At 42.0% G+C, this 26,521-nt stretch overlaps 1 protein-coding gene across 1 annotated transcript in view; it reads right to left on the bottom strand.

Moving 5' to 3' along the window:
- The window catches only part of GPR143 (G protein-coupled receptor 143), a 62,814-nt gene that overhangs the window by 6,219 nt on the left and 30,074 nt on the right, over positions 1-26,521 (bottom strand). The window contains exons 6-8 of the mRNA XM_033948360.1: positions 20,355-20,463; positions 14,345-14,462; positions 9,752-10,004 (exon numbers count right to left, since the gene is read on the bottom strand). Of these exons, the coding sequence (XP_033804251.1) occupies positions 9,752-10,004; positions 14,345-14,462; positions 20,355-20,463 (480 nt within the window). The remainder of the gene's footprint in view (positions 1-9,751; positions 10,005-14,344; positions 14,463-20,354; positions 20,464-26,521) is intronic.

The raw sequence follows: 26,521 nt of genomic DNA, 5'->3' as shown, positions 1-26,521 counted from the left end.
GCCCTATAAACCACCTAACAAATAAAAAGATATTTAGAATGTTATCATATCATAACAACAAACAACAAAACACCTAATCCCTCCTGCCAGAAACGCCCCCCTCCCCCCCCCCGCCCCCCCGGATAGATCGCTGGCAGGAGAAATGCCCAATTCCTCCTGCCGGACATCCTCCCCCCTCCCCCGGTCACCTCTTACCCCCTCTAACCTTTTTTTGATGGATGGACGGGTGCTCCCTCCGGCCTGTCCCTTCCAGGTGCATTGTGGGATGCACTGGGGCAGGGCCTTAGGCACCTGGGCCAACCGGAATCTTAGGTTGGCCCATGTGCTTAAGGCCCTTTCTATGGGTGGGGCTTAGGCGACTGGGCCAATCAGGCCATAGGCCCCTCCACGGTGCATTCCACAATGCATCCCTCTGGGGGGTGGGGGAGTTCACGTGGGTCCGGGGGGGTGGGCTATATGGTCCTGCAGAGGGGTGAGAGGTATCCGGTAGAGATTGGGCATCCCTCCTGTTGGCGATGTATGGGGGGGTTCCTGGCAGGAGGAATTGGGCATCGCTCCTGCCGGTAGTCTTCGTGGGGGGTGGGAATGGGTTGCCACTAAACATCACGGCAGATAGATCCCTTGCTACAATAAGCTCAGCAGCAACCCGATTCTCTAATTCTGTAACATTGACGTCAGTTAGAGAATCAGGGTTTTTGTTTTTTTTTTAGGCGGGCTTATGCGCAATTCTGTATAGGATGCTCGTGTGCGATTCTCAAAAGCTGCTTCGGCCATAATGTCTAACAATACATTAAAAAGATTGGAGAAATGTAGAGCTGTAGAATGAGTAAAAATAAGAGAAAACTAATCCCCCCCCCCCTTTTATCAAGTTGCATTAGGGTTTTCTATTGCTGGTCGCTTTGGTAAAAGCTCAGACGCTCACAGAATTCCTATGAGTGTTTGAGATTTTACCTTAGTGACTGGCAATAAAAAACCCTAATGCGGCTTGATAAAAAAAGGGGGGGAGGATTAGACAAAGAAGGGAGAACAGGAAGTCGGAGTTGCAGAAAGATTGGTAGAAAACAGTTGTTTGTTTATTTATTATTTCAATTTTCAAAACTGTTCTTCCAGGGGAGCTCAGAATTTATTTGGGTACTCATGAATTTTTTCCTGTCTGTCCTGGCACAATCTATCTAATGTGCCTGGGGCAATGGGGAGATTAAGTGACTTCCCTGGGGTCACAAGGAACAGCGTGGGATTGAACCCACAACCTCAGGGTGCCAAGGCTGTAGCTATAACCACAGTGCCATACTCTCCCTCCCTGTTCTTTAAAATTTGCTACATGGTTGTCTACCAGTGCTACACAAAATGGTTCTCATGAGGCAAATCCTCCAATGCAAACACTGGAGCATAAACCATTTCTTGCCTGAGGGGAAGAGGCCAGCGCTCAGCTGCAAAATCTTCCTCAGATGAAAAGGATCAATGACAATATTACTGAAGTGCATTTTTGTAGTAACTTAAGCAATAGCAGACAGTATAAGAACTAGGACATGAATCCAACATTTTATCCTGACTGCTCGAATCATTAGTTAACTATTTGACTACTTACAGAGCTCCAAATTTGTGTAAATAAAAATTAACCACAGATGATGTGCCTGGCACATACTAGACATGAGCGTAATCAACCCGTTTCTGCTCTTTTTCTTGGAGCTCTTATGAAGCAGGGATGTACACAGAGAGACAATTTAAACCCCTCCCCTTTAAAAAGCCGTACAAGAGTTTATTTAGCGCCGGCTATCGCAATGAATGCTCTGCCCTGCTCTGATGCTCATAGGAGCTCTATGACCGTCGGAGCAGCACACAGCATTCAGCGTGCCAGCCAGCGCTAAAAAAACTTGCACAGTTTTGTTTAAATGGGAGGGGGGGCGGGGAGTTAATTTACAGTCATTTTGGACTTTTTTCCCTCTGATATTTGACTATTTTTTCTATTCTTTGGGGTAAAAAGTTTTATTTACAAATAAAATTAAACATGTGGAAATGGAGTTTGTGGGCTTTAATTTCTAGATTAAAGTGTGCTAAATCAATTTGTGCTTACTAATTTTAAGGCATGTTAATGAACTGGAAGTGCAAGCCTAGGGACCAGCTTCAATCTTTTGTTCATATCCAGGTAGCAATGTCAGAGAAGCAGGCTAAGACTTGGGCCTGGATTCCCCTAGAAATTTCAGGTGTGGAGAGGCAACTGCACTGGCTACCCATCCCATCACGAATAACCTTCAAAAACTTCATGCATCATTCACCTCAACCTTTACGGAAACTCCACGGCTCCTCTCATCCAGCTCTTCTCCAAGGCATGGCCTACTTCCCACAGAACCCTCAACAGAATACTTTTAAATATCTCTTCCACAAAAAATCTTCAATACAAACATGTTTTCCACTCCATGCTCAGCTTTCTAGGAGTAAAAAGTTGGAATGACCTTACAGAAATGACCAGAACAGAATCTAACCATGCCATATTCCGGAAGAAACTGAAAACTCATCTATTTGGCACTTAATCACCTCTCCTTCCCCCTCCACCCCTCTCCCTACCCCCCTCCTGTATCCTCTCTTCCCTCCTCCCCCCTTCTCCATCCTTGCCCCTCTCTATAAGTCGTCTTGAGCCTGCCTAGGTATGAGCAACGCAAAAATAGAAGATTAGATTAGATTTGTGAGTCATCAGCATAGAGGTGATTCTGGAACCTTTGGGATAAGATTAGAGCACCAAGAGAATAAGTATAGATGGAGAAAAGAAGAGGTCCCAGGACAGATCCCTGAGGTATGCTGACCGATAGTGGAATGGCAGCAGATGAGCATCCTTCAGAGTTTAGGCTAAAGGTGAGATAGGAAGAAAACCATGAAATAACAGAACCCTGATACCCAAGTGAGGACAGCATTTCAATGAGTAGGTGGTGATCTACGGTATCAAGTTCTGCAGATAGATCAAGGAGAATGAGGATGGAGTAGCGTCCTTTGGATATGGCCACCTGTTCAAATCCTTGCATGACATGGTGCCAAGCTACAAGACAAACAAGCTAACAAGCTTCCTCTGTATATGCCGAACAGGTCCCTCCATTCCCAGGATGAAATACGCCTCAAAACACCCTCTGGTTGTGCCCTTCAACTGCATACTGCCAAACAACATTCCTACTCCCACTTTATAGCAAGCCACTGGAATCAATTGCACCCACAGATTAGATCCCTTGAAGGACTCCTCAACAGTAGGAAAGCAATAAAAACATACCTCTTCACCTAATTCCCCTGCCCACAACCAATAGATTCCAAAGAAATGTACAGTATATTGATACAAAATCCTCAGTATGTGTCGCATTAAGATAAAAAGTTGTATTGAAAAATCTTGTACTGTAGCTATGAACATTTTAGGCCTCTGAATCCCACTGTGCGCCCAGAAGTGAAAGTGGCATTTTTGGAGGAGTGGTTAGGGCGGGATGTGAGCCAACCTGGACTTAGTCATCCTGCAGTGATAACTGAATGTTTGACAAGACTGTCTAGATGAAACTTATACGTTGTGAGTTAGATGATGTAAAGACATGTATAAGTGACCAGATAACCACTGCAGGGACAAAGTAAAGACACACACACACACACCCCATGTTCACTGACCCCGTCGCACCCCCACAAAGTTCAGAATAAAAACATACATACCTGCCTCTAGGACATCAACACTTGGCATAGGAAAGCCTAGTAGAGCTGCACAGAGATGGCTTAAGTAGTATGGGGAGTGAGATAGTAAACCATAGAGAGGAGGACCCAGGCCCATAAGCCACTCTATCCTCTACATTCAAGGTAGAAAATGTGAAATCCCCCAAACAGTTTACAGCTATATAGGTGCCACCTGCAGCCATAAGGGCTTTTAGGGTTGTAGACAGGTGGATATAGTGGGTTTTGGGGGAATCACCATATCTTATATGGGCGTTCTGGTGAGATGTTTATGTGGCACCCTTTTTGTGAAGTTCACAGCAGTGCCCTGTAAAGGTGCCCCACTGCTCTGTTCCCATGTCTGGGTGGCCAGTCCATCACAATGCTGGCCCCTCCCACATCCAAAAGGTTTTGTTCGGGGCATTAGGGATTGGACAAATTTTTGATCGAGAATGTGGTATAAAGATAGATGTAGTGGCGGTCTGAACAATCAAACGTCTGGACATACAGATAGATGATTTTGGGAAAAAAAAATATTTTGGATGTACTTTGAGAATGGACATTTTGCTGCTGCCGACTTTGGGCGACTAACGGCTTATGTCCAAATCAGACTTAGACTATCTTTTGATTATGCCCCTCCACGTATATTGGAATTATTCGAAAATGTTGAATTAGGATAAAAGCATATATTGAAAATTGTAACCTGTTAACTGTAAGTTATGTACGTTAACCTAGGGCTCCTTTTATAAAGGTACGCTAGCGTTTTTAGGGCACGCACAAGATTAGCGTGCGCTATAGTGCGCACTAGCTGAAAAATTACTGCCTGCTTAAAAGGAGGCGGTAGCGCTTAGCGTGTGCGCTAAAACCGCTAGTGCACCTTTGTAAAAGGAGCCCCTATTGTTATCCTATTCTGAGCTCTTTGGGGGAGAAAATGATAGAAAATTATATAAATAAATAAATAGAACATAAGAACATAAGCATTGCCTCTGCCGAGTCAGACCATAGGTCCATCACGCCCAGCAGTCCGCTCCCGCGCTGGCCCCCCAGGTCAAGGACCTGTAGTGATCTATTACTCAAGGGCATTTTGTATTGTATAGTAATCCTCTAATTATACCCCTGGATCCCCTTTCCCTTCAGGAACTCGTCCAATTCCTTTTTGAAACCCAAAATCGTACTCTGCTCAACCACCGGCACCTACATTTGAAAATGAGTCACTCCTAATGGAACCTAAGGCCATAACCATGCCTACTTTTGAACTTAAGATGCCATGACTTAACTGCGGCTCTGGTGCCTATCAGGGTAGGCACTTGCCAGTACCTACTTTTTTTAATGGATTTTTAATTGACTTTTAAACAGTACAGTCAATTACTGTACCAATTAAAGCAATTAAAGCCTACTGCTGCCTAACCTACGGTGCTGTTTACAGAATATGGCCCTCAATGTCTACCATAAGCTTGCATCAGGAATCATAATATCTACATACAAATAAAACAGTATCATGGAAATAACATGAAATATAGATTTAATAACAAATTAAAATAATGATCATAGCATTAACAATAAAATACATAAAAATCATAACATCAAAAAATAATTAAATATATAAAAGAGCAGATATCACTTACAACAGGGGTGCCAAAAGGTTGATCACAATCGACCAGTAGATCGCAAAGGCAACGTGAGTCAATCACGGAGCCCATCCCGGGCTCTGTGATAGACTTGTGTTGCCTTTGCGTTCTGTTCTTCCTGCTTCCCCCAACGCCAGGCCAGGTGTGCACAAGCATCAATTCTGACGTCCGAGAGGAAGTTCCGAGCCAGCCAGGCAGCGATTGGCTGGTCCGGAACTTCCTCTCTAGCGTCAGAATGTGAGGGGGAGGGGGAAGGCTTGTGGGCCCAGCACTTGCACAGGCTTGGCTTTTGCAGCGTCAGGGAAGCAGGTTTAAATTGGCGGCGGTGGCTTGGGACAGGGAGAGAGAAAGACAGAAAGGGAAGGGGCAGGGAGAGAGGAAGAAAAAGTTGGACTCATGGAGGGACAGAAAGAGATGTTGGTTGGAGAATGGAATGAGGTCTGGAGGAGAGGAAGCATGCAGGAGGCAGAAAGAAAGAAAGAAATATTGGATTTACAGTCAGAAGAAGGAAAAGCAGACAGCATCATGAAATCACCAGACAGCAAAGGTAGGAAAAATGATTTTATTTTAAATTTAGTGATCAAAATGTGTCCGAATTTATATCTGCTGTCTATATTTTCCACTATAGCCCCCTTTTACTAAACCGCAATAGCGATTTTTTTAGCGCAAGGAGCCTATGAGTGTCGGGAACAGTACGGGGCATTCAGTGCAGCTCCCTGTACTAAAAACCGCTATTGCAGTTTAGTAAAAGGGGAGGGGTTATATTTGTCCATTTTTGTATATTTGTTACTGAGGTAACATTGCATATTTTAAAGTCATCTACCTTGACCTCTTTGGAACCCCCTCCCACCCCCGAATATAAATGATAATTTTATTGTTGGTAGGTCATTTTGACTTGGTTATTTTCAAAGTAGCTCGCAAGCCAAAAAGTGTGGGCACCCCTGACTTACAATATATAAGTATATACTGTATATTAATTAAAAAAGCAAAAGTATAAGTATATTAATTAAAAAAAGCACAAATAAAATAAATACATATATGATTATATAAATAAACCACAAAATCAATTCCAATTAAGAGCAAATTAAGCTAATATCCATACTATACATGAATAAAACATAAAAGAGAAGAAACAGGAATAACCGACCCTGTAGATTACCGTATTTCCCCGCATATAGGCCACCCTCTGCATAAGCCACACCCATGTATAGGCTGTAGAAAAGGGCAGCCTATGTTTGAAAACCAGAAGATAAGCTGCCCCATGGAATTAGCTGCGGCTTATCTTCCGGTACCTCCTCTGCCTTTTAAAATGTTCCCTCCCACCCCCCAGTACCTTTTTCGGACCCCCCTGGACGGCGGACAGTGAATCTCCAGTGGTGCAGGGCAGCCGCGATCTCTTCAGCATCTGGCCTGCCTCTGCACCGCCTGCTGAATGGCCAACGTCAGCTCTTGTGGGACTTGTGAGAACTGACGTTAGTCACTCAGCAAACGGTACGAGGGCAGGCTGGATGCCGAAGAGATTGCGGCTGCCCTGAACCGCTGGAGATTCGCTGTCCACCATCCAGGGGGCTCCGAAAAAGGGTACCAGGGGTGGGGGGATGATTAAAATTTTTTATATAGGCCACCCCATATAACTATGCTGCGCCCCATTTCTTTCTCTCTCCTTCCTGCACGCTTTCTCTTCTCCAGTCATTTCGTTCCTCAACTAACATCTCTTACTCCCTCCATAAGTCCAATTTTTTTACTCTCTGCCCTCTCCCCCTTTCTCCTGAGTGCAGCATTTCTCCTTCCCTTGTTTCTGCCCTCCCCGTCCATCTCTCCATCTCCACTTACATGTTTTCTCCCCATGCCCCATTTCTCTCTCTCCTCCACACCATGTCCATTTCTCCCTCTCTCACTCATCCTGAAACAATTTTCCTTCCTTCCCTCCCCTAACCCCACTCACAACTAATATGCTCTCTCCCCATGCACCATCTCATCCTCCCCTCAAGCATGCAACACCTTTCCTTTCCCCTTCAAGTCTAGCAGCACCTTTCCATTTTCCTCCCCTTCTACTAGGTCCAGCAGCACCTCTTTCCCTACCCTTTCCCTCCCCCTTAGCCAGCAGGACCTCTCCCTCTCCCCATTTCTAGCTATACCCCTTCTCCCTTCCCACAGTCCTTCCCCATGTCCAGTAGTACCTCTTCTCCCTGTCCAGCAGTACCTCTCTTCTCCCTAGTGGCAGCTCACTGCATGCTTTTAACTTCCCCACATAGCTGCTGCTAGCATTAGTTTAGCCGCGGTTCCATCAGGCAGCCTCGGGACCTCTGCTAGGCCAGCCCGCCTCCGATGATGCAACCCTCTTTTATCAGAGGTGGTCCGGCCTAGCAAAGGCCCCAAGGCTGCCTGATGGAACCACAGCTAAACTGATGCTAGTGGCAGCTGTGTGGGGAAGTTAAAAGCAAGCAGTGAACTGCCACTAGGGAGAGGAGAGGTACTTCTGAGCTGGCAATTCCATCAGGCCGGCCCACCTCCAATGATGCAACTTCCTCTTTTTGGGGGAGGGAGGCTATGGAGAGAAATCAAGGAAGGCAGGAGATACGTGAAGGCATAAGGAATATAGACATACAGTACCAGCGCCACATATATCTGACGGCAGAAGGAAGTTGGGAGATACACATCATCCGGCGTCGCATATACCACATGTTGAGAAACACTGGCCTAGTGCACCCACCATCCTTTTACTGGCTCTGTCCCTCCCCTTGTTTCCTCAAACTAAGCAGGCAAACCATACTTAGGAAATACTTAGGAATGATATTGTATCTGATTCAACAATGATCTCACAGATTATCTCAATATCAAAAACATATAAGGAAGTGCAAATGTCCTGGATACCTATGAGACAAAAGGGTGATTTTCATAAACATGTGGCAAAAGTATTGTTACTTATACAATATTTTCAGAATGCATATTTACATGGTATGACTATGTACCCAAAACAAAGTAGAATGGAACAAAAGTATCTAGATGTAACAGGAAGTGTTGGTAAATAAAAGATTTATTAAATTAGATATCCAAATATAAAAACATATGTAATCATCAAAAGACTATGTATCAAAAGTGAACACAAACCACTAATTGCTCATAACAGTCCGTATTTCGGCGTGTTTGCCTTCGTCAGGGGTCCTGATTATGACTGAAATTCCAACGTCAAGCAATTGAGTGTAATAAATGGGTGTTAAAAAGAGTGACTTGTGATGAAACTGATGAACAGCCAAGTTTAGGTGTGGGTAGTGACTTGTCTGATAATACCAAGATATTTGGGTGTAGGTAGTGAAGCTCCTAAAGACGCTGAGATATATGTTTACATGTTTCCATTTATATGAGCAATTAGTGGTTTGTGTTCACTTTAAATACATGGACTTTTGATGATTATATATGTTTTTATATTTGGATATCTAATTTGAATAAACCTTTTATTTACCAACGGTTCCTGTTACATCCAGACACTTTTGTTCCTCTCTGTTTTGTTTTGGATTTACCAGCTTTGTTGGAACATTTTTGTGATAACTATGTACCCAACATCACAAAATAAACTATTACCATCTACAACACCTAGCACTAATTAACTCTAGAAACTAATACCTTAAGTGAACCGCTGTGTGTATTTAACTTTCACACCCAGTTGTGTCATCGGTCTTGTAGTTTCAAATATATTTTATAATCTCTTCAAATATTTAAACTTTATTAATAATTTAATAAATTTAAATTAGTTTGAGTTAATACTCATCTTTAGTATCAACGCGGCTAGGGGAATCATGTTCCGACATAGAACTATGTTTCACTGAAGCTATGTCAAGGAAATTCCCCTTAAGTTCCTCTATTGCCGCGTCTCAATTTAGAGTCAAGGAATATGTAACCAACATCACAAAATGTACTATTACCATCTACAACACCTGGCACTAATTAACTCTAGGCATCTGATCTTTTTGTTTTTGAAGAACAGGCATTCAGATAGCTTCCAGCTTTTATCTTCCTGTCTTGGAATTAGGCTTGTCAGTTACATAAGGCAAAGATAACAGAGAACCACAAGCCAGCACCAGATTGCATCACAAAATATTCTGCATGGATTGAAAAGGGTGTGGACACACTGAAAGGAATCATTGACCTGTAAGCCCCAGAAGCACTGACCTATAAAATGCATGACACATTTTAGAAATTTGAAAATAATTTATTTCTTTAAAGGGAGAGGCACTACATTCCACTTATAATCCTTGCTTATCTTATAGTAAGCAAATATGATACTGGGTTTTCTGGTCCAAAAAGATAGGTCATTAAATTAATCATTGTCGTTTTGATACAGTCATTAACAAATAAGGGCTGAGTAGCTACACAGTACAATTCTGCAAACTACCAACCTTGGTAGACAGGGGAGTTCCTACTTATATTCAAAGCAGCAATGTCTCTTTTACCTTCAGATAGAATACTCAAGGCCTCATCGGTCTGCTGGCTATTCCCAATCTCTGCCTTCTTGGCATCCTGCATGTAGCTTGGATAGTTAAGGGAAGACTCATTTGGTGATGTGTAGATGTTTTCAGGAGAGGCTGAGGTGGAAATAGATTCATATGGGCTTTCGCTCCTCCAGAGGTTCAGGTCTACATCACATCCTGTCCAGCCATAGAAAGCTAACGTAAACAGGAAACCCTGCATTGGATTCAGTATTCCCTGGAGGGAGAATCAAAGAGATCAATTTTAAATCCTTTCCTATATAGAAAAATTTATCTCTCTGGGAACCCTATTTATTAAGACCATTTGTGACCTATTACTAAGCTTTGTTAGGGGTTTAACATGGATTTATGGTTTATTGGGACTTCATTTTATCAACAGTCTTTATATATAATGTTGAAGTGGTTTACAAAATAAATAAAAGCAGAAGGAAAAGAACTTCAACAAACATAAGGAAAGACCTAAACTCACACATTCAAGCTTCAGATATAAGTGAATGTGGAGGGCCATTTTTGATATATCCAAATCCAAGTTTGGATGTTTTGCAGAAGATGCACAAAAATCCAGTACCAAACAAGCCCATATTCAAAACTGCAAAATGTGCATCTTGTTTTTTTCAAAAATGCCCATTTTTCAGCTATGCATCTATCTTTTTGAACCATTTTTGGGGAAAAAAAAACATGTCCAAATGAAAAATGCAAAAAACAAGCCACTGAGATGTAGGAGGGGCCAGCATTTGTAGTAGGCTGGCCATACAGACTTCCCAGGAGAGCAGTGGGGCACCACAAGGAGCACTGCAGTGAACTTCACATAAAAGGTCCCAGGTACACATCTCACCATAACCCCCTTATATTGTATTGTGAGGCTTCCAAACCATACTGGACTCAGCTGTACACCATAACAGCCATACGCCTGAAGATGTCACCTACTGTATATGATGGTCTAGTACAGGGGTAGACAATTCCGGTCTTCGAGAGCCGGAGCAAGGTCAGGTTTTCAGGATATCCACCATGAATATGTATGAGATGGATTTGCATGCACTGCCTCCTTGAGATGCAAATCTATCTCATGCATATTTATTGTATATATTCTGAAAACCTGACCTGCCTGTGGCTCTCGAGGACCGGAATTGCCTACCCCTGGTCTATTAGATTTTAGTTGGCTCACATGCTCCACCACAAGTGTAGAAGTTAGAGTGGGATATGAGCCTGGGTCCCCTTCTCTACAGTCCACTGCACTGACCACCACGCTACTCCGGAGACCTGCTTGTTGCTTTACTAGGACTTGCCATAACATCTTCAGCTGGCATACAGATAGGTATGTACTGTTTCATTTACATCTTTGCGGAGTGAGGGGGGTCAGTGACCACTGGGGGAGTGAGGAGTGAGTCATGCTTACATGCCTCTAGTGGTCATCTGGTTAGTTTGATGGCAGAAAAACATCCAGGCCATAAACTCACCCTAATCCCACCAGATTTAGACAAACTGTAAACAATATAGATATCCGTCTAGAAAATAGGTTTCAAAAATAGTGAATTGGGTTTGACGAAAAAATGTCTATCTGCCCCTTTATGCCACTTTTTGGACAGGTTTTTGGTTTTTTTTTTAAAAGAGCTCCATGTTGTCCTAAGTTATCATAGAGTAAATTCATTCACTATCTATAGACAGACAAAAGCACAACTATGCATTTGTCACAATCAAATTATATCATAGCCCCATGTATATTACACACTCAGCCATTTCTGTCCAGCAACCTTCTCTCCTAAAGCTCATAGACCCAGAGGCCATAGGCTAACACATAAAAAGAAGCCTTCAGTAAAGTCCTAAACATCTTATGATCCACTTCAGCCCAAAGTGGTTACATGTGTGCAAACAATGCAGCACCACATTAACTGTTAGAGAACATCAACAGCCATGTAAAACTGTGAAAATCTGTATTCGGGGGAAGGTGTGGCGATTTTGACTTGCATTTAACATGGAGATCTTTACTGCATATTAATTGCTACCATTGCAAATAATGTAAAACAGTCAGCTGCACTTCAAGAGTCTAGTTAATTGTATTCTATACTAACCCCTGGATTTTATATATGGCGCACAAAATTGCCATGCAAATTTAGGTGTGTGCATAAGTTAATTGAGTAATGAACCAATTAGCACTAATAATTGGATGCTGATAATCAATTATTGGTGCTACTTAGCAATAATTAGTATTGATGTGCACATCTTGCTAGCTGCTATTCGATAAAAATGTGCACATACTGTAAATTCTTGTGTGGATCTGAAAAGGGGGTGTGGCCATGGGAGGGGCATGGGAGGGGTATGGGTTGGGGTATTCCACAAATATGCACACAGTGTTATGGAATATGGCAGATGAGCGTGGGAATTTACACCAGAGTTCAGTTAGTGAAAATCCCTGTGCCTAAAAGTTAGGCATGGATTCTAGCACTAGGAGCTGTTCTATACACAGTACCCAACTTAGAGAGCCGTTTATAGAATCGTACTTAGTGCTCACTTTTTTCACCACCATATGTAGAATTTGGTCCTTCTGCTGCTCTTTGAACCTTTTATACTGTGTTTCCCCAAAAATAAGACCTACCCTGAAAATAAGCCCTAGTATGATTTTCAGGGTAGGTCTTAATATAAGCTCTACCCCCGAAAATAATCTCTAGTCGCCGGCAGCGTATACCCCCGACCCATTTCTCCCTCCCATCCGAACTGCGAGACCAAAATAAATACCTTATAACAAACCACCAGCATTGGCAGCAATCTAGACAGGCAGCTTCGCGGCCTTCTATCACTCAGGGTTCCTCTGCCGCATTGCTGATTACATCATAGCAACACAGCAGAGGAACCCCGGGTGATAGAAGGCCGCGAAGAAGGCTGTCTAGATTGCTGCTGACACTGCCAGTTTGTTATAAGGTATTTATTTTGGTCTCACAGTTCAGATGAAAGGGAGAGATGGGTTGGTGGGGGGGATAGAAAGATGCTACAAGGGGAGGGATATGAGGGAGGGATAGAATCTGCAAGGATTTTGCTGCACAAGGGATGGGAGGAAGGGAGGGATAGAAGCTGCAACATAAAGCTTCTCTGTAGGTGCAATTCTAGCACCATTTTTGTGCCTACATTTTTTTTCTTTTAAATGCTTTTTTTCTTTTTAAACGACATTTTCAGCTTAAGTTAGGTGCCAGTAAGGCCTTAGTGTCACTGAATATCCCTCTCACTGGCACATATCCAAGTAGCACTGTTCCTTTCACCAGCACCTATCTGCTTGAAAGTCACTGATTATCTCTCTCCAGCACTAATACTGATAGGAGCCACTGAATATCCCTTTCACCTCTGGGTAGGCGGCACTTCAACCCTGATAAGTGCATTTGAATATTCCCTCTGTATTTTATGTCTTTGGAGTCAATACACTGTGAACCAACCTAAGAGAGACTTACAGTTTTTGGATACTAATGACCATATGCAGGGAAATGTTCTTTTTTTACCTAAACATACTTTTTGTTTCTCTTTGTGTTTTGTGGGGGGAGGGAAGTTGTGGTAAGCTTATACAAAAGGAACATATTTAAATATGAACTACTTTTACAAGTAGTTTAACTCACATCTACAATATCCACTGTTATGGTTGGCTGGTTTTGAACCAGTTCCTTAAAGCTCCATATATTATCAACATCAACATCGTTAGATAATATACTGTAAATTCAAAGAAATATCTTTCTCACCTCATTATGCCATTTGTCATGTACAGAGTATTTATTTAAATCTTGCTTACAGGAAATAGATTAGCTCCTTTCAGAATTCAGTTCTAGTTATGCAGATGATATAAATATTATTTGTTCCTATTTCATCAATATCATTAGACACTTTGCAATTTTTAACAACAATAATACAGACTGTAGAATCATGGATAAGAGATTTTAAATTGAAACTTACACAGAAAAAACTAAATTTTTTCTAGCCTCACCATATGATAAAAACAAGACACACTAAAACTGAATGGGATTACTTATCCCATTATTTCTGTTATTAAAATTTTAGGAGCCCACTTGGATCATAACTTATCATTCAATGTACAAATTAATGCTTTAGTTAAGAAAAATTATTTTATGTTATGGAGTCTTCAGACGAGCAAATCACATTTTAATTTTTCAGCTTTCAGATTTCTTGTACAATCATTGATTCTAAGTCTTCTAGATTACTGTAATATTATTTATTTAGCTTCTTATAAGAATATTAATAGTTTACAGCTCATTCAGAACACAGCAATTCGATTAATTTTTAACTTGAAAAAATCTGATCATGTGACAAAACATTATAGGATGTTACATTGGCTTCCAATTGAAGCAAGGATACTTTTTTAAATTGGCTGTATTTGTTATAAGACATTGATCTTGTGCCAACTTATTTAGTTGATCATCTTAAATTTGCAGACAGAAAGTCATTACATAAACTTACTATAGTTATTACATGCAAGACTTCACATGAGAATGAATGACTAGTTTATAAAGCCCAGGGTCAAACTGTTGGGTTGTAGGTTTATGGTTGACCAACTTAACTTACCATTATGAACCATGTAATCAGCGCAGCATTCTTGACATTTTTCAGGACCTGACCAGTAATATGTGGCTGCAGCTCAAGGTAGAACAAAAGGACCTCATTGATGATGTTTGAGGACCAGCTGTTGCAGAGGGGACATATAGATTCAAAGAATTAGACTCCTTTACCAGTAATACAACAGTATTACAACAGTAGGGCTTATTAGTCATTGGACTATTTATGATAAAATCAAACAACTCACTAATTCACAAGCTTTAAGCACATGCCAGAAACAGTAAGAAACCCTGGGTTCATTATGTATACCAAAATAAAAACAGTGGCTGAAAAGCACCAAGAAGACAACTGGTAATTTTCAGCAGTATTAAATGGATAAAATAAAAACAGTGGCTGAAAACCACCAAGGGCCAATTGGTAATTTTCAGCAGTATTAAATGGATAATGCTACTGAAGACCATTACTGACCACCCTGGTTCTATCTGGATAGTTCCAATGTAGTCCATGAGCAGAGTTAAGGCAGAGCTGGGAGTTATCTGATTAGTGGTGATATTAGAAACATAGAATATGACGGCAGAAAAGGGCCACCGGCCCAACAAGTCTGCCCACTCTAAGGACCCTTCCCCCATAAGCACTTCCTCGAAGTAAACCCACATGCTTATCCCATTTTTTCTTAAAATCAAGCACGTTGCTTGCCTCAGTTTCCTGAAGTGGAAGATCATTCCAACGATCAACTACCCTTTAGGTGAAGAAATACTTCCTAGTGTTGCTATGAAATCTCCCACCCCTGAGTTTCAACGGATGCCCTCTTGTTGCCATAGGTCCTGTAAAGAAAAAGATATCTTCTTCTACCTCAATATGGCCAGTAACATATTTGAACGTCTCTATCATATCTCCCCTCTCTCTGCGTTCCTTGAGAGAATATAGCTGCAACTTACCTAGACGTTTTTCATATGGGAGATACTTGAGTCCCGAGACCATCCTGGTGGCCATTCGCTGAACCGACTCCACTCTCAGCACATCCTTTTGATAATGTGGCCTCCAAAATTGAACACAATATTCAAGATGATGTCTCACCATGGACCTGTACCATGGCATTACAACTTCGGGCTTCCGGCTGACAAAACTTCTTCGAATGCATCCCAACATTTGCCTAGCCTTGGATAAAGCTTTCTCTATTTGATTGGCAGTCTTCATATCTTCACTAATGATTACTTCTAGGTCCCGTTCTGCAGCAGTTCTTGTTAAGGTCTCACCATTCAAAGTGTAAGTACTGCATGGATTTCTGCTGCCAAGGTGCATAACCTTACATTTTTTGGCATTAAAATTCAGTTGCCAAGTTGCGGGCCATTGTTCCAGTAAGAGTAGGTCTTGCGTCATACTGTCGGGCATTGTGCTTTTGCCCACTATATATAGCATCGTCGGCAAATAATGCAATTTTACCTCGAAGTCCGTGAGGCAGGTCCTATACAAAGATATTAAATAGGATGGGACCCAAAACCGAGCCCTGCGGCACTCCACTGATCACTTCTGACGTTTTGGAGGGAGTACCATTTACCACCACCCTCTGAAGTCTGCCGCTGAGCCAGTCTTTAACCCATGCCGTCAATGTTTCCCATGCCGTCTGTTAGATTTATTTTGTTGGAATGTGCTCACTCTCAACTGTTTTGACTGTTGTGGAATGGGATTTCTCCCTTTGAGAGACCAATAAATGATCTGTTTTGACTGTCTATCTAAACAATCGCCTAATCAGGAACAACACATTCAGACCAAGTACACAGGCACACTTTATCCACCCCCCAGTCAAAGGCATACAAAGCAAAAAAAAACCTATATGACAGGATTAGAGGTAAATTATAAAATTAGTCAGAGACCACTGTTCAGGCAGTGGGCCTGATGGGCCATTGCGGGAGCGGACCGCTGGGCAGGATGGACCTCTGGTCTGCCCCATCAAAGGCAACTTCTTATGTTCTTACTACTAGCAACCCAAGCAGCAAGACTAGATCACCACTTCTCCAGTCTGATGACCACAATGCCCAACTACAAAACCTTCAGGAAAGAATTGAAAACCATGCTATTTAAGAAATTTGTCAACTGATCTAACTAAACCTTCTCGACTCCCCAGATTCTAATGCATTTTCCAACTATCAACCTTGTAATCTCCCTGGAAAAGCCCAGACCAATTCTTTTATAAACTGCCTAGAGCTGAAAGGTATTGGCAGGATAGAAGACACCAATGTAATATTGTGGAATGGGAATTCTCTCTCTGTGAGATCAATAAATGATCTGCTGGGATGCCACAAAGCTGTGAAACCGTATTTATTTCAATTTTGTATTTTGACTTTGATCCAAAATTATTAGGCTATAACTGTTTTATGTTTTTTGTATTGTTATTATGTTGTTTGTTCTTATGATAATTGTTCATTTTTTATGATTATGAATGTTATTATGTAACCTGCTCTGGGCACTGTCAGGAAGATGGGCTAAATAATTGATGGTTTCTTTTACAAAGGCATGGTAGTGGCTCCTTCTGTGATAATTGCTCTGACATCTATAGGGATTTAATGGAGTGACAGAGCATTTGCTGCACAGCAGCAGCAGCAGCTTTGTTAAAGGGGAGTGAGTACATAAATAAAGGCTCCTTTCACAAAGCTGCGGTAATCATTCCATTGCCCATAGGGATTTAGTGGGCATTGGAGCATTTGCCGGGTGGCAGCCAATACCACGGCTTTGTACAAGGAGGGCAAATGAGTAATTATCTAGATAAAGTTAGGGAAGCTTAAAGGCTATATATCTGAATATCACCAACACCCAGATAAGTGCCAGCAGCCACTTTACACCTGAATATTTAGCACTGGAATTTGAGTAACCCAGTTTTGAATATCTGGGCATAAAAAACTTACCTCAACGAGTGTTTTAAATAAAAGCTGACCATGGTAGGGTATATATTAGTCCAGTGAAGGGTAATTCTATGACTTGGTGTCCGCAATTATGTGCCCCTTGCATGCATAAGTTTACGGAATACTAACACTTTCACAGTTAAATGCTCTGCCCATGTTCCACCCATGTATATGTCACCCTAATATTTACAGTACACACTATGCTGTAAAACACACATAATAGTATAGCATGAAAATACAAGTGAGTGTAGCATGGGTATGTCTTCCACTTATGCATGTAATTTACAAGCTACTGTAAGCTATGCACACCCCTGCTGCATTTACACAACCACAGTCATGCCTAGTCTATGGCTGATATAACTGTGGGTGTGTAAATGTAAGGCATGCTGGATGCCAGATTATACCTAGTATTCTATAATGGAATTTTGGTGCCCAGATGCCTTTTTAGAATAGGATCTCATTTATTTATCAATCATATTTATAGCCAACATTATGTAAAAATCTAAGTGGGTTACAATAAAACACTCATAGTCTTAAAACTACAAAAAACAACTAATATACCATAATTTACTTATGAAAATTTACCTATGAAAGTGATGTACTCGCAATCTTAAAAACTATAACAAACATGTAACTAATAAAAGTTTAAAAAACAAGCAAACAATCATAGAAACATAGCAATAGACGGCAGATAAGGGCCCACGGCCCATCTAGTCTGCCCATCTTAATGTCCCTCCCCTACCTTTGCCCTGTGAATAGATCCCATGTGCCGATCCCATTTGGCCTTAAAATCAGGCACGCTGCTGGCCTCAATCACCTGTAGTGGAAGACTATTCCAGCGATCAACCACTCTTTCAGTGAAAAAGAATTTCCTGGTGTCACCTCGTAGTTTCCCGCCCCTGATTTTCAACGGATGCCCTCTTGTTGTCGTGGGACCCTTGAAAAAGAAGATATCTTCCTCCGCCTCGATGCGGCCCGTAAGATACTTGAACGTCTCGATCATGTCCCCCCTCTCTCTGCGCTCCTCGAGCGAGTATAGCTGTAATTTGTCAAGCCGTTTTTCGTATGGTAGATCCTTGAGTTCCGAGACCATCCGGGTGGCCATTCTTTGCACCGACTCCAGTCTCAGCACATCCTTGCGATAATGCGGCCTCCAGAATTGCACACAGTATTCCAGGTGGGGCCTCACCATGGATCTATACAATGGTATAATGACTTACGACTGACGAAACCCCTTCGTATGCAGCCCATGATTTGTCTTGCCTTGGACGAAGCCTGCTCCACTTGATTGGCAGACTTCATGTCCTCACTGACGATTACCCCCAAGTCTCGTTCTGCTACCGTTTTTGCTAGGATCTCGCCATTAAGGGTATAAGACTTGCATGGATTCTGGCTGCCCAGGTGCATAACTTTGCATTTTTTGGCAATCTAACTATAAAAAAAATCTCAGATTCATAAAATAAGTCTTTTATCGCAGAACATCAAGTAGCTGATTTAATCACGGTACAGATTCATAAATATACTATCAACATTAAGGGGTCCTTTTACAAAGCCGCGCTAGCAGTTTTATCGCACGTGCGCTAGCCGGAAATCTACTGCCTGCTTAAAAGGAGGCGGTAGCGGCTAGCACGTGTGGCAATCTAGCACGCGCTATTCCGCGCGTTAAGACCCTAGCGCGGCTTTGCAAAAGGAGCCCTAAATGGTAATTGGAATAGGCAGGTCTTAAGCTGTTTCCTAAATACAAAAATGTTATTTGTCTTAGTTCTAGAGCACAGGTGTCAAAGTCCCTCCTCGAGGGCCACAATCCAGTCAGGTTTTCAGGATTTCCCCAATGAATATGCATGAGATCTATTTGCATGCACTGCTTTCATTGTATGCTAATAGATCTCATGCATATTCATTGGGGAAATCCTAAAAACCCGACTGGATTGCGGCCTTCAAGGAGGGACTTTGACACCCCTGTTCTAGAGGAAGAACCAGCAATATAAGACACACGTCAGCGATCCTATTGAGTCAAAAGAAGGTTTGGTAACCATGTCTAATGAAATATGACCTTCCATCCGGCTGTAGGACGGGGTATCTAATGCCATTACTCTAATATAGTTTATTTAGTAATGATTGGAAGTTGATTTCTTTTCTTGATCTCCCAATATTGTGGGCTAACTAAGAGTTAATTATTACTTCTTGGTGCAGAGAAAATATAGAAGGGGGACTTTTCTTGAAACAGCCTTCGGGTGAAACAGATCGAAGTGACAGGTCCCTTCCCGATATGAACAAAACAACAAACAAAAGATAAGTTTTAGCTTTTTATTATAGCTATTTAATGAAATTGATATAATATAGAGCACTGAGCACTTTTGAATAATTGATTAATTAAAATTTACGGGTCTAATGAGGAGGCCAATGAGTTTTCAAGGCCTACATTTCTGATGCCTACCTTTGCGGGAATCACATCTACAGAGGTGCTTTCTAATGCCTAATGCCACTTCCGGCATGACCCATGCCTACAGTGGCATTAGGTGCCAGAAAGCACCTATGTAGGTATGATTCTGGTGCCATTTTTTTAGGTGCTGGTAAGCACCTTGAATTTCCTTGCAAGTCCATTTTAAATGGCGTATTTTCACTTAACTAAGGCACTGTTTAGAAAACATGGACCTAATTGCTAATTTTCATCAGTGATAGCCGGTTAAGTGTCACTGAAAATTAGTGGATAAATGATTTAACTGGTCAACGGCTGTTTCTGGTTGATTAAATTGTTTTGAATATTGACCAAGCTCGTTTTGTTGAGTTTCCCTGCATTTTTCTTTCATTTCAGGGGCAGTGTCATAGTGTACCCTAGTGTGCTTATTAATAAACAGTATGCAATATTTGGCAGTACTCCGCTCTATGGATAACCTGTGAGCATTAGAAGCATTGACCTTTATAATACATGACACAAAATTGTAGAAATTTGTTGGGTTTCTACCTGTCCTTTTGGTTAAAAATGACATGAAATAGTAAATGCTCTTTCAAATGTATCCACATCCCTAACAGATACATGTATGTACACATATATGCTCCCAAGTGGGTTTTCATCTTCTGCTCTCATACTTTCAAACATGCACTCAAATACAAGTTACCAAATAAAGAACACCAGCATGATCTTGAAAAAGCGAATTTGGATTTCAGTCCCAAGCCTTCTTTCATTCTCTGTATAGATCCCTTGTCTTCCTTTGAGCAGTGTGGCAACTGAAAAGCACAGAATAGACTGGTGAGTAATTATGCCTTTCCTTTGCAAGAATAAACTTCATTCCAACGTGTGAGCTAATGAAGTCAAAACAAAATATGAGTCAATGGTGAGTATCATAAAGAATATAAACTTAATCAGTGGTTCCATCAGGTGTAGAAATATTTGGTTTTTAAGGGCTTGATTCACAAAGGACACCGATCATGTCCCGACCACTTTGAGGCCCGATTATTCCCCAACCCAAATCACTAACTTTTCTCCCGATCCGATGAGCGCATGCAAATAAGGGAAATGGCATGCAAATTTTGGAAGGCAGCGATTCACTAAACAATTTCTGGAACACTGATTGGACTTGCCGATCAGAAAAGAAGCGACTATTGAAGACCAGTCGCTTCTATCCTTGCTGACTCTTCTGTCCTTTAAAACCAGGGGCTCGCAATGCTTTTAGCAGAATATATAAAAAAGGAATTTTTCCTTTTTTAAATATTCTGCAAAACACATTGCAAGCCTGTGGTTTTAACCCGACAGTGCTCCCCCCCTCCCCGAACCCAAAAATATGCCCCCCCACCCCGCACTGATGCCCGCCACCGCTATCGGGCCTGCCGCTGCCCACCCAACCCCTCCCCGTATTTGCACACACGAATGAATATGGCAGGAGTGATGCAAACTCCCTCCTGCCATTGCAAACCCGGCATGACCAGGCTGGGCCCACCCTCTCCCCTTACCTTTAAAAAGTTGGGAGCAGGAGAGGTGCTCAGTCCCTCCTGCTCCAGGCCTCCTCCTCTTATAAACTGCGGCCTTAGTTCATCGGAGGAGGAGGCCTGGAGCAGGAGGGACTGAGCACCCCTCCTGCTCCCAACTTTTTAAAGGTATAGAGAGGGAGGTGGGCCCGGCCCGGCCGGGTATGCGATGCCATGAGGGAGCTGGCATCCCTCCTGCCATATTCATTTATGTGTGCACGCGTGGAAGGGGTGGGCAGCTTCGGCCCCAATGGTGGGGCCGCGTTTGTGTGTGGAGGGGCATTTTGGAGGGTTCGGGGAGGAAGGAAGCACTTTGTCGGAGGGGGGGCTTTTTACATTTTTTTAATCAAGCAGTTGTTTTGTGGTGTAATACATGCAAAATATCTGCCCGATTAAAAAAAAAAAAATTTTAAGCCAGCAGAAGCCCTGACAGCAGTGACAGGATGCTGCTTCTCCTGTCACTACTGTCAGGGCTCTGCCCTGACTCAATCGCTTTTGAGTCGAAGTTTGCATGCAAATGATTTGCATGCAAACGTGATAGTGAATCAATCGCTGTTTTAAAATCAGCCAACTGCAATTGACTCACTATCCTTTAGTGAATCTAGTCCTAAGTGTATAGGTTTGTCTTTGATGTACTATGTGAATTGATCTGGATTTTGTAACCCACTTTGCTGCAGTCTTCATGTGGCTTATAATGTATAAGAAACAGCTACGAGATTTTGATAATTTAAATGTATTCTAGTGACATTTGGTTAAATTAAATTTATTTAAAATATATTTAAAGAGAATTGAACTAGATTTGACTAATTCAAATTAATCTGATGTTTTAGGAAGGTTAAGTTTGTTCCTGAGAATCTCCTGCTTAGTCCTCTACTTCTGAAGACACTGTTTAGCGAAACACAGACTGGCATTGACAGAGAATTTGAGAGAGAAATTTTCCATGTTCTTGATTCTTGTGAAGACAGTTAATAGAACCAATTAACATAAATGGATGCGCTTTTTTTTTGTCATCAACACATCAGAGGATTGTTGTGTTGATGACAAAAAAAAGCATTTGCTTATGTTAATCAGTTCTATTAACTGTCTTAACAAGAATCAAGAACATGGAAACAGGGCAGGATTAATTCGTAGAGGGCCCTAGGCACACAAGTACACTGGGCCCCCTGCCCCGCCCCATCCCACCATGTGCCCAGCCGGAAACAGGAAGCTGCGTCAGAGGGAAACTTTGGGCAAGCACAATTACAATTACAATTCCTGTTGCCTTTCTTACCCATGTTGCTTGATTGTTTTACTTTCCGTCGATGGGGTGGGGCCCGTGTTGCAGATCGGGGGAGCCCGCGTTGCCAATCAATGCTGGAGGGGCCCATTGCCTTTTGGAAAAAACAATGTTGATGCCCTCCTTCATCGGGCCCCCCTGACCATTTCGGGCCCTAGGCACGTGCCTACTTGGCCTATTGGTTAATCCTGCCCTGCATGGAAAGTCTTTCTCAAATTCTCTGTCAACACCAGTCTGTGTAAAAATGTAAACTCACAAAATTTTTTATAGTGAAAATTTAATATACTTAAATTTATAAAATAATTAACATACTACAGTGATTGTTGCTACTCATAAATACATACAGCCAATGTCCAGAGAACACTCCTGTATCCCAAATGCAAGTGGTTTATCACAGCCTTGAATTCCTGTTCAAAAGATATAGACTTAACTGCTTTGTCAGTTAAGACTATATCTTTTGAACAGGAATTCAAGACTGTACTTTTAGTCCATGGTTGCCTAACCTGTATTTGAAGAGGGGTTATCTATGTTCTGCATGTGTGACTGAGACCAGGATGAGGTGTAGGAAGAGTATGAGAGAGGAAAGAGATAGGTATAGATAGAAACATAGAAACATAGAAAGATGACGGCAGAAAAGGGCTACAGCCCATCAAGTCTGCCCACTCTATTGACCCACCCCATTGAGTGCTAGTGACCCAGTTCCTTAACTTGACCCTCGTAGGGATCCCACGTGTATGTCCCATTTATTCTTAAAATCAAGCACGCTGGTGGCTTTGATCACCTGCACCGGAAGTTTGTTCCAGTGATCTACCACCCTTTCCGTGAAGAAATACTTCCTTGTGTCACCACTAAATTTCCCCCCTCTGAGTTTGAGGGGGTGCCCCCTTGTGACCGAGGGTCCCTTGGGAAAGAATATATCGTTTTCCATCTCGACGCGACCAGTGACGTACTTAAATGTCTCAATCATGTCACCCCGTTCTCTGCGCTCCTCCAGGGTATAGAGCTGCAGTTTGCCCAGTCTTTCTTCGTATGAGAGACCCTTGAGTCCGGCGACCATCCTGGTGGCCATCCGCTGGACCGATTCAGCTCGAAGCACGTCTTTCCGGTAATGTGGCCTCCAGAATTGCACACAGTATTCCAGATGAGGTCTCACCATGGTTCTGTAGAGTGGCATTATGACTTCAGGTTTGCGGCTGACAAAGCTTCGATTGATACATCCCATCATTTGCCTTGCCTTAGATGAGGCCTTCTCTACTTGTTTAGCAGCTTTCATGTCTGCACTGATGATTACCCCCAAGTCCCGTTCCTCTGACGTCCTAGCTAGCGTTTCTCCATTCAAGGAGTATGTTCTGCATGGATTTCCGCTGCCGAGGTCATGCATCTCGGCAGCGGAAATCCATGCAGAACATACTCCTTGAATGGAGAAACGCTAGCTAGGACGTCAGAGGAACGGGACTTGGGGGTAATCTGAAGGGGTTGAGTGAGGATGAAAATGGAATTAATGTAATCAAATAGAGGCAATGGGAAATGAGATAAAAGGTAAGAGGCAGAATTGGTCTGAAGGCCTAGGAAGAAAGTCAAGATGGGCATGGAACTGGGACTGATGAGGGAATGATTGGCAGTGGAGGGCAGTTAAGGGCTGAGAGGGTAACTAAAGAGATTGGGAATAGGGGACCTAGGAAGTGGGTGAAAGATAGAGGTGGGATAGCAAGTTGGGGAAGGATAAAGACAGATGGAGCTATGAGATTTCTGGAGAGAAGAAAGGGAGATTAGAGGTAAAAAGGACTAGAGGGTGAGAGAAAGGAAGGATGGGGGTAAAATCATATATGAAGTTTGTGATAAAGAAATGGGGCGTAGAGAATCCAGACTTTACTCCCATACCAAATTTTTTGAATGACACCATCAATAATAATGCTAATTTAAAAGTGTGGCGGGAGGGGGAAAGAGGGTTACGCAAAAATATTGTTTTATTTATTTATTCATTCATTCAATTTTCTATACTGTTCTCCCAGGGGAGCTCAGAACGGTTTACATGAATGTATTCAGGAACTCAAACATTTTCCCTATTTGTTGCAGTGGGCTCATAATCTATCTAATGTACCTGGGGCAATGGGGGAGATTAAGTGACTTGCCCAGGGTCACAAGGAACAGCATGGGTTTGATCCCACCACCCTCAGGGTGCTGAGGCTGTAGCTTTAACCACTGCACCACACTCCCCTCCCTTTTTACTTGCCTCCCTGGTGCTACCACTATATATGAGGAAAGGATCGGGGAATGAGCGGGGGGGAGAGGGGCGCCACCGCCCCAAACATCTCTCACCCTCACTACACCACTGAGCAGGAGGCATTTCCCTTACAGTCTTCCATCCCCCCTTCTCCAGCCCCTCCATAGGTCATTCAAGGAAGATAATGAGAGGTTGGGGGTAGGAGAAGTCCAATGCGCCTTTTTTTTTTTTTTTTTTTCTTTTTGCTTGTTCAGGTTGGAAGCATAGAGAAGATTGCTTAGGAAGCAAAATGAAAAAGACAGAAGGGATTGGAGCAGTAGTGCATAAAGAGATGCGTTCAGGGTGGGGCTGGGTCTTAGAAAGGTAAGATAGAAGGAAAGAGGCAAAAGGGGGTACAAAGTGTAGAATTTAGTGTGGCAAAAGGGGAAGAGAGATTGAGTTAGTTTGAGGCAGAATGGAAAGAGAGAAGGAAGTGTGGTACAAAGAGGAGAATGAGAGGTGATGCACAGAATGAGGAAAGTTAAGGACACAAGAAGGAAAAGTGAAGGGATTGGTTAGATAGGGGAGTGTGGGGTGGGTTAAGGATAGGAAGCGAAGGAGTATGACAATAGGAGAGGAGGGGTGAGAGGGTGGAGGAAAGAAAGAAGAGACAGATGGACAGTAAGATAAAGGGACAGAGGAGTGTGGGTGAAAGGATGGAAAGCAAAAATGAGGGGAAGTGAATATCACACTTAACAGGCTATGTGTTAGCCAGCTCTGTAAACCTAGAGTTACCATATGGCTCCAGAAAATGGAGGATGGAGAATGGGTTTTACTTCTATTTTGTGGATCAGTTATTAAATGATTTAAGGAATTTCATACAAATCTGAGTTATTGTGTGATCAAGGATGGAGTTCTCTAAAAGTTAGAACTCTCTTTGAGGAACTATTTTTGTTCTTCCATTCCTCCTGTACTTTTAAATATTTTTATGAGTTCTGTGCAGACATTGGTTTTGGTGAAGGTCTTTTACTCTTAAGCTGCTGATATTTTGGGTTAATTCTAGTGGACAGGGATTTTGGAAATGTCAATATTAAGATCAGGGATTGTATTGGAAAACTTGAAAGATGGGCTGTGTCCTGTAAACTAAAACTAAATACAAATAAGTTTTATGGTTTAATAATCAGTTATCTTTGGTCCCTATATCGATCACATTGAAATCTGGAACTTCTCTTAAAGTTGAAAAAACAACCAAAGTATTAGGGATTATTTTGGACCTCTCCTTGACATACAAGGATCATATCGCAAATTTATGGAAGAAAACCATTTATGTAATAAGACAATTGAGATTGGTGAAATCTTACATTTTTTAACATCATTTTACATTGTTGGTTCAGATGTTGATATTATCACAACTCGATTATTGTAATTCTTTGTATTTGATCTTAAACTCAAAAATGGTATAAAAAAAAAATTGCAACTGATTCAAAATACTGCAGTGAGGTTGATATATGGTCTGAAGAGATACAATAGGGTTTCTATATTTTATTTTAAAAAACTTCATTGGCTACCTATAGAGAAACATATAGAGGGGCATAATTGAAAGGGATGTCTAAGTCCATTTACGTCCATCTCGCAAGTCGTCCGAAGTTAAAAAGAGCCTAAGACACATTTTTGAAAGAGACGTCCAACTTTTTTTACTTTCAAAAATCATCTAATTATAAGTTCTGCCGATCTGATCGTTCAAGCCGCTAAATCATCCATCTTTATACCACATTTCCATCCAAGTCCAAAATGCCTAGAACAAGCCCTATTGGACGTGGGAGGGGTCTGCAAAGTGATGG

This window comes from Geotrypetes seraphini, chromosome 6 (genome assembly GCF_902459505.1).
Source record: "Geotrypetes seraphini chromosome 6, aGeoSer1.1, whole genome shotgun sequence".
Taxonomy (NCBI): domain Eukaryota; kingdom Metazoa; phylum Chordata; class Amphibia; order Gymnophiona; family Dermophiidae; genus Geotrypetes; species Geotrypetes seraphini.
Note: the sequence above shows the minus strand (reverse complement) of the source record. Positions and strands in the feature narration are given on the sequence as shown.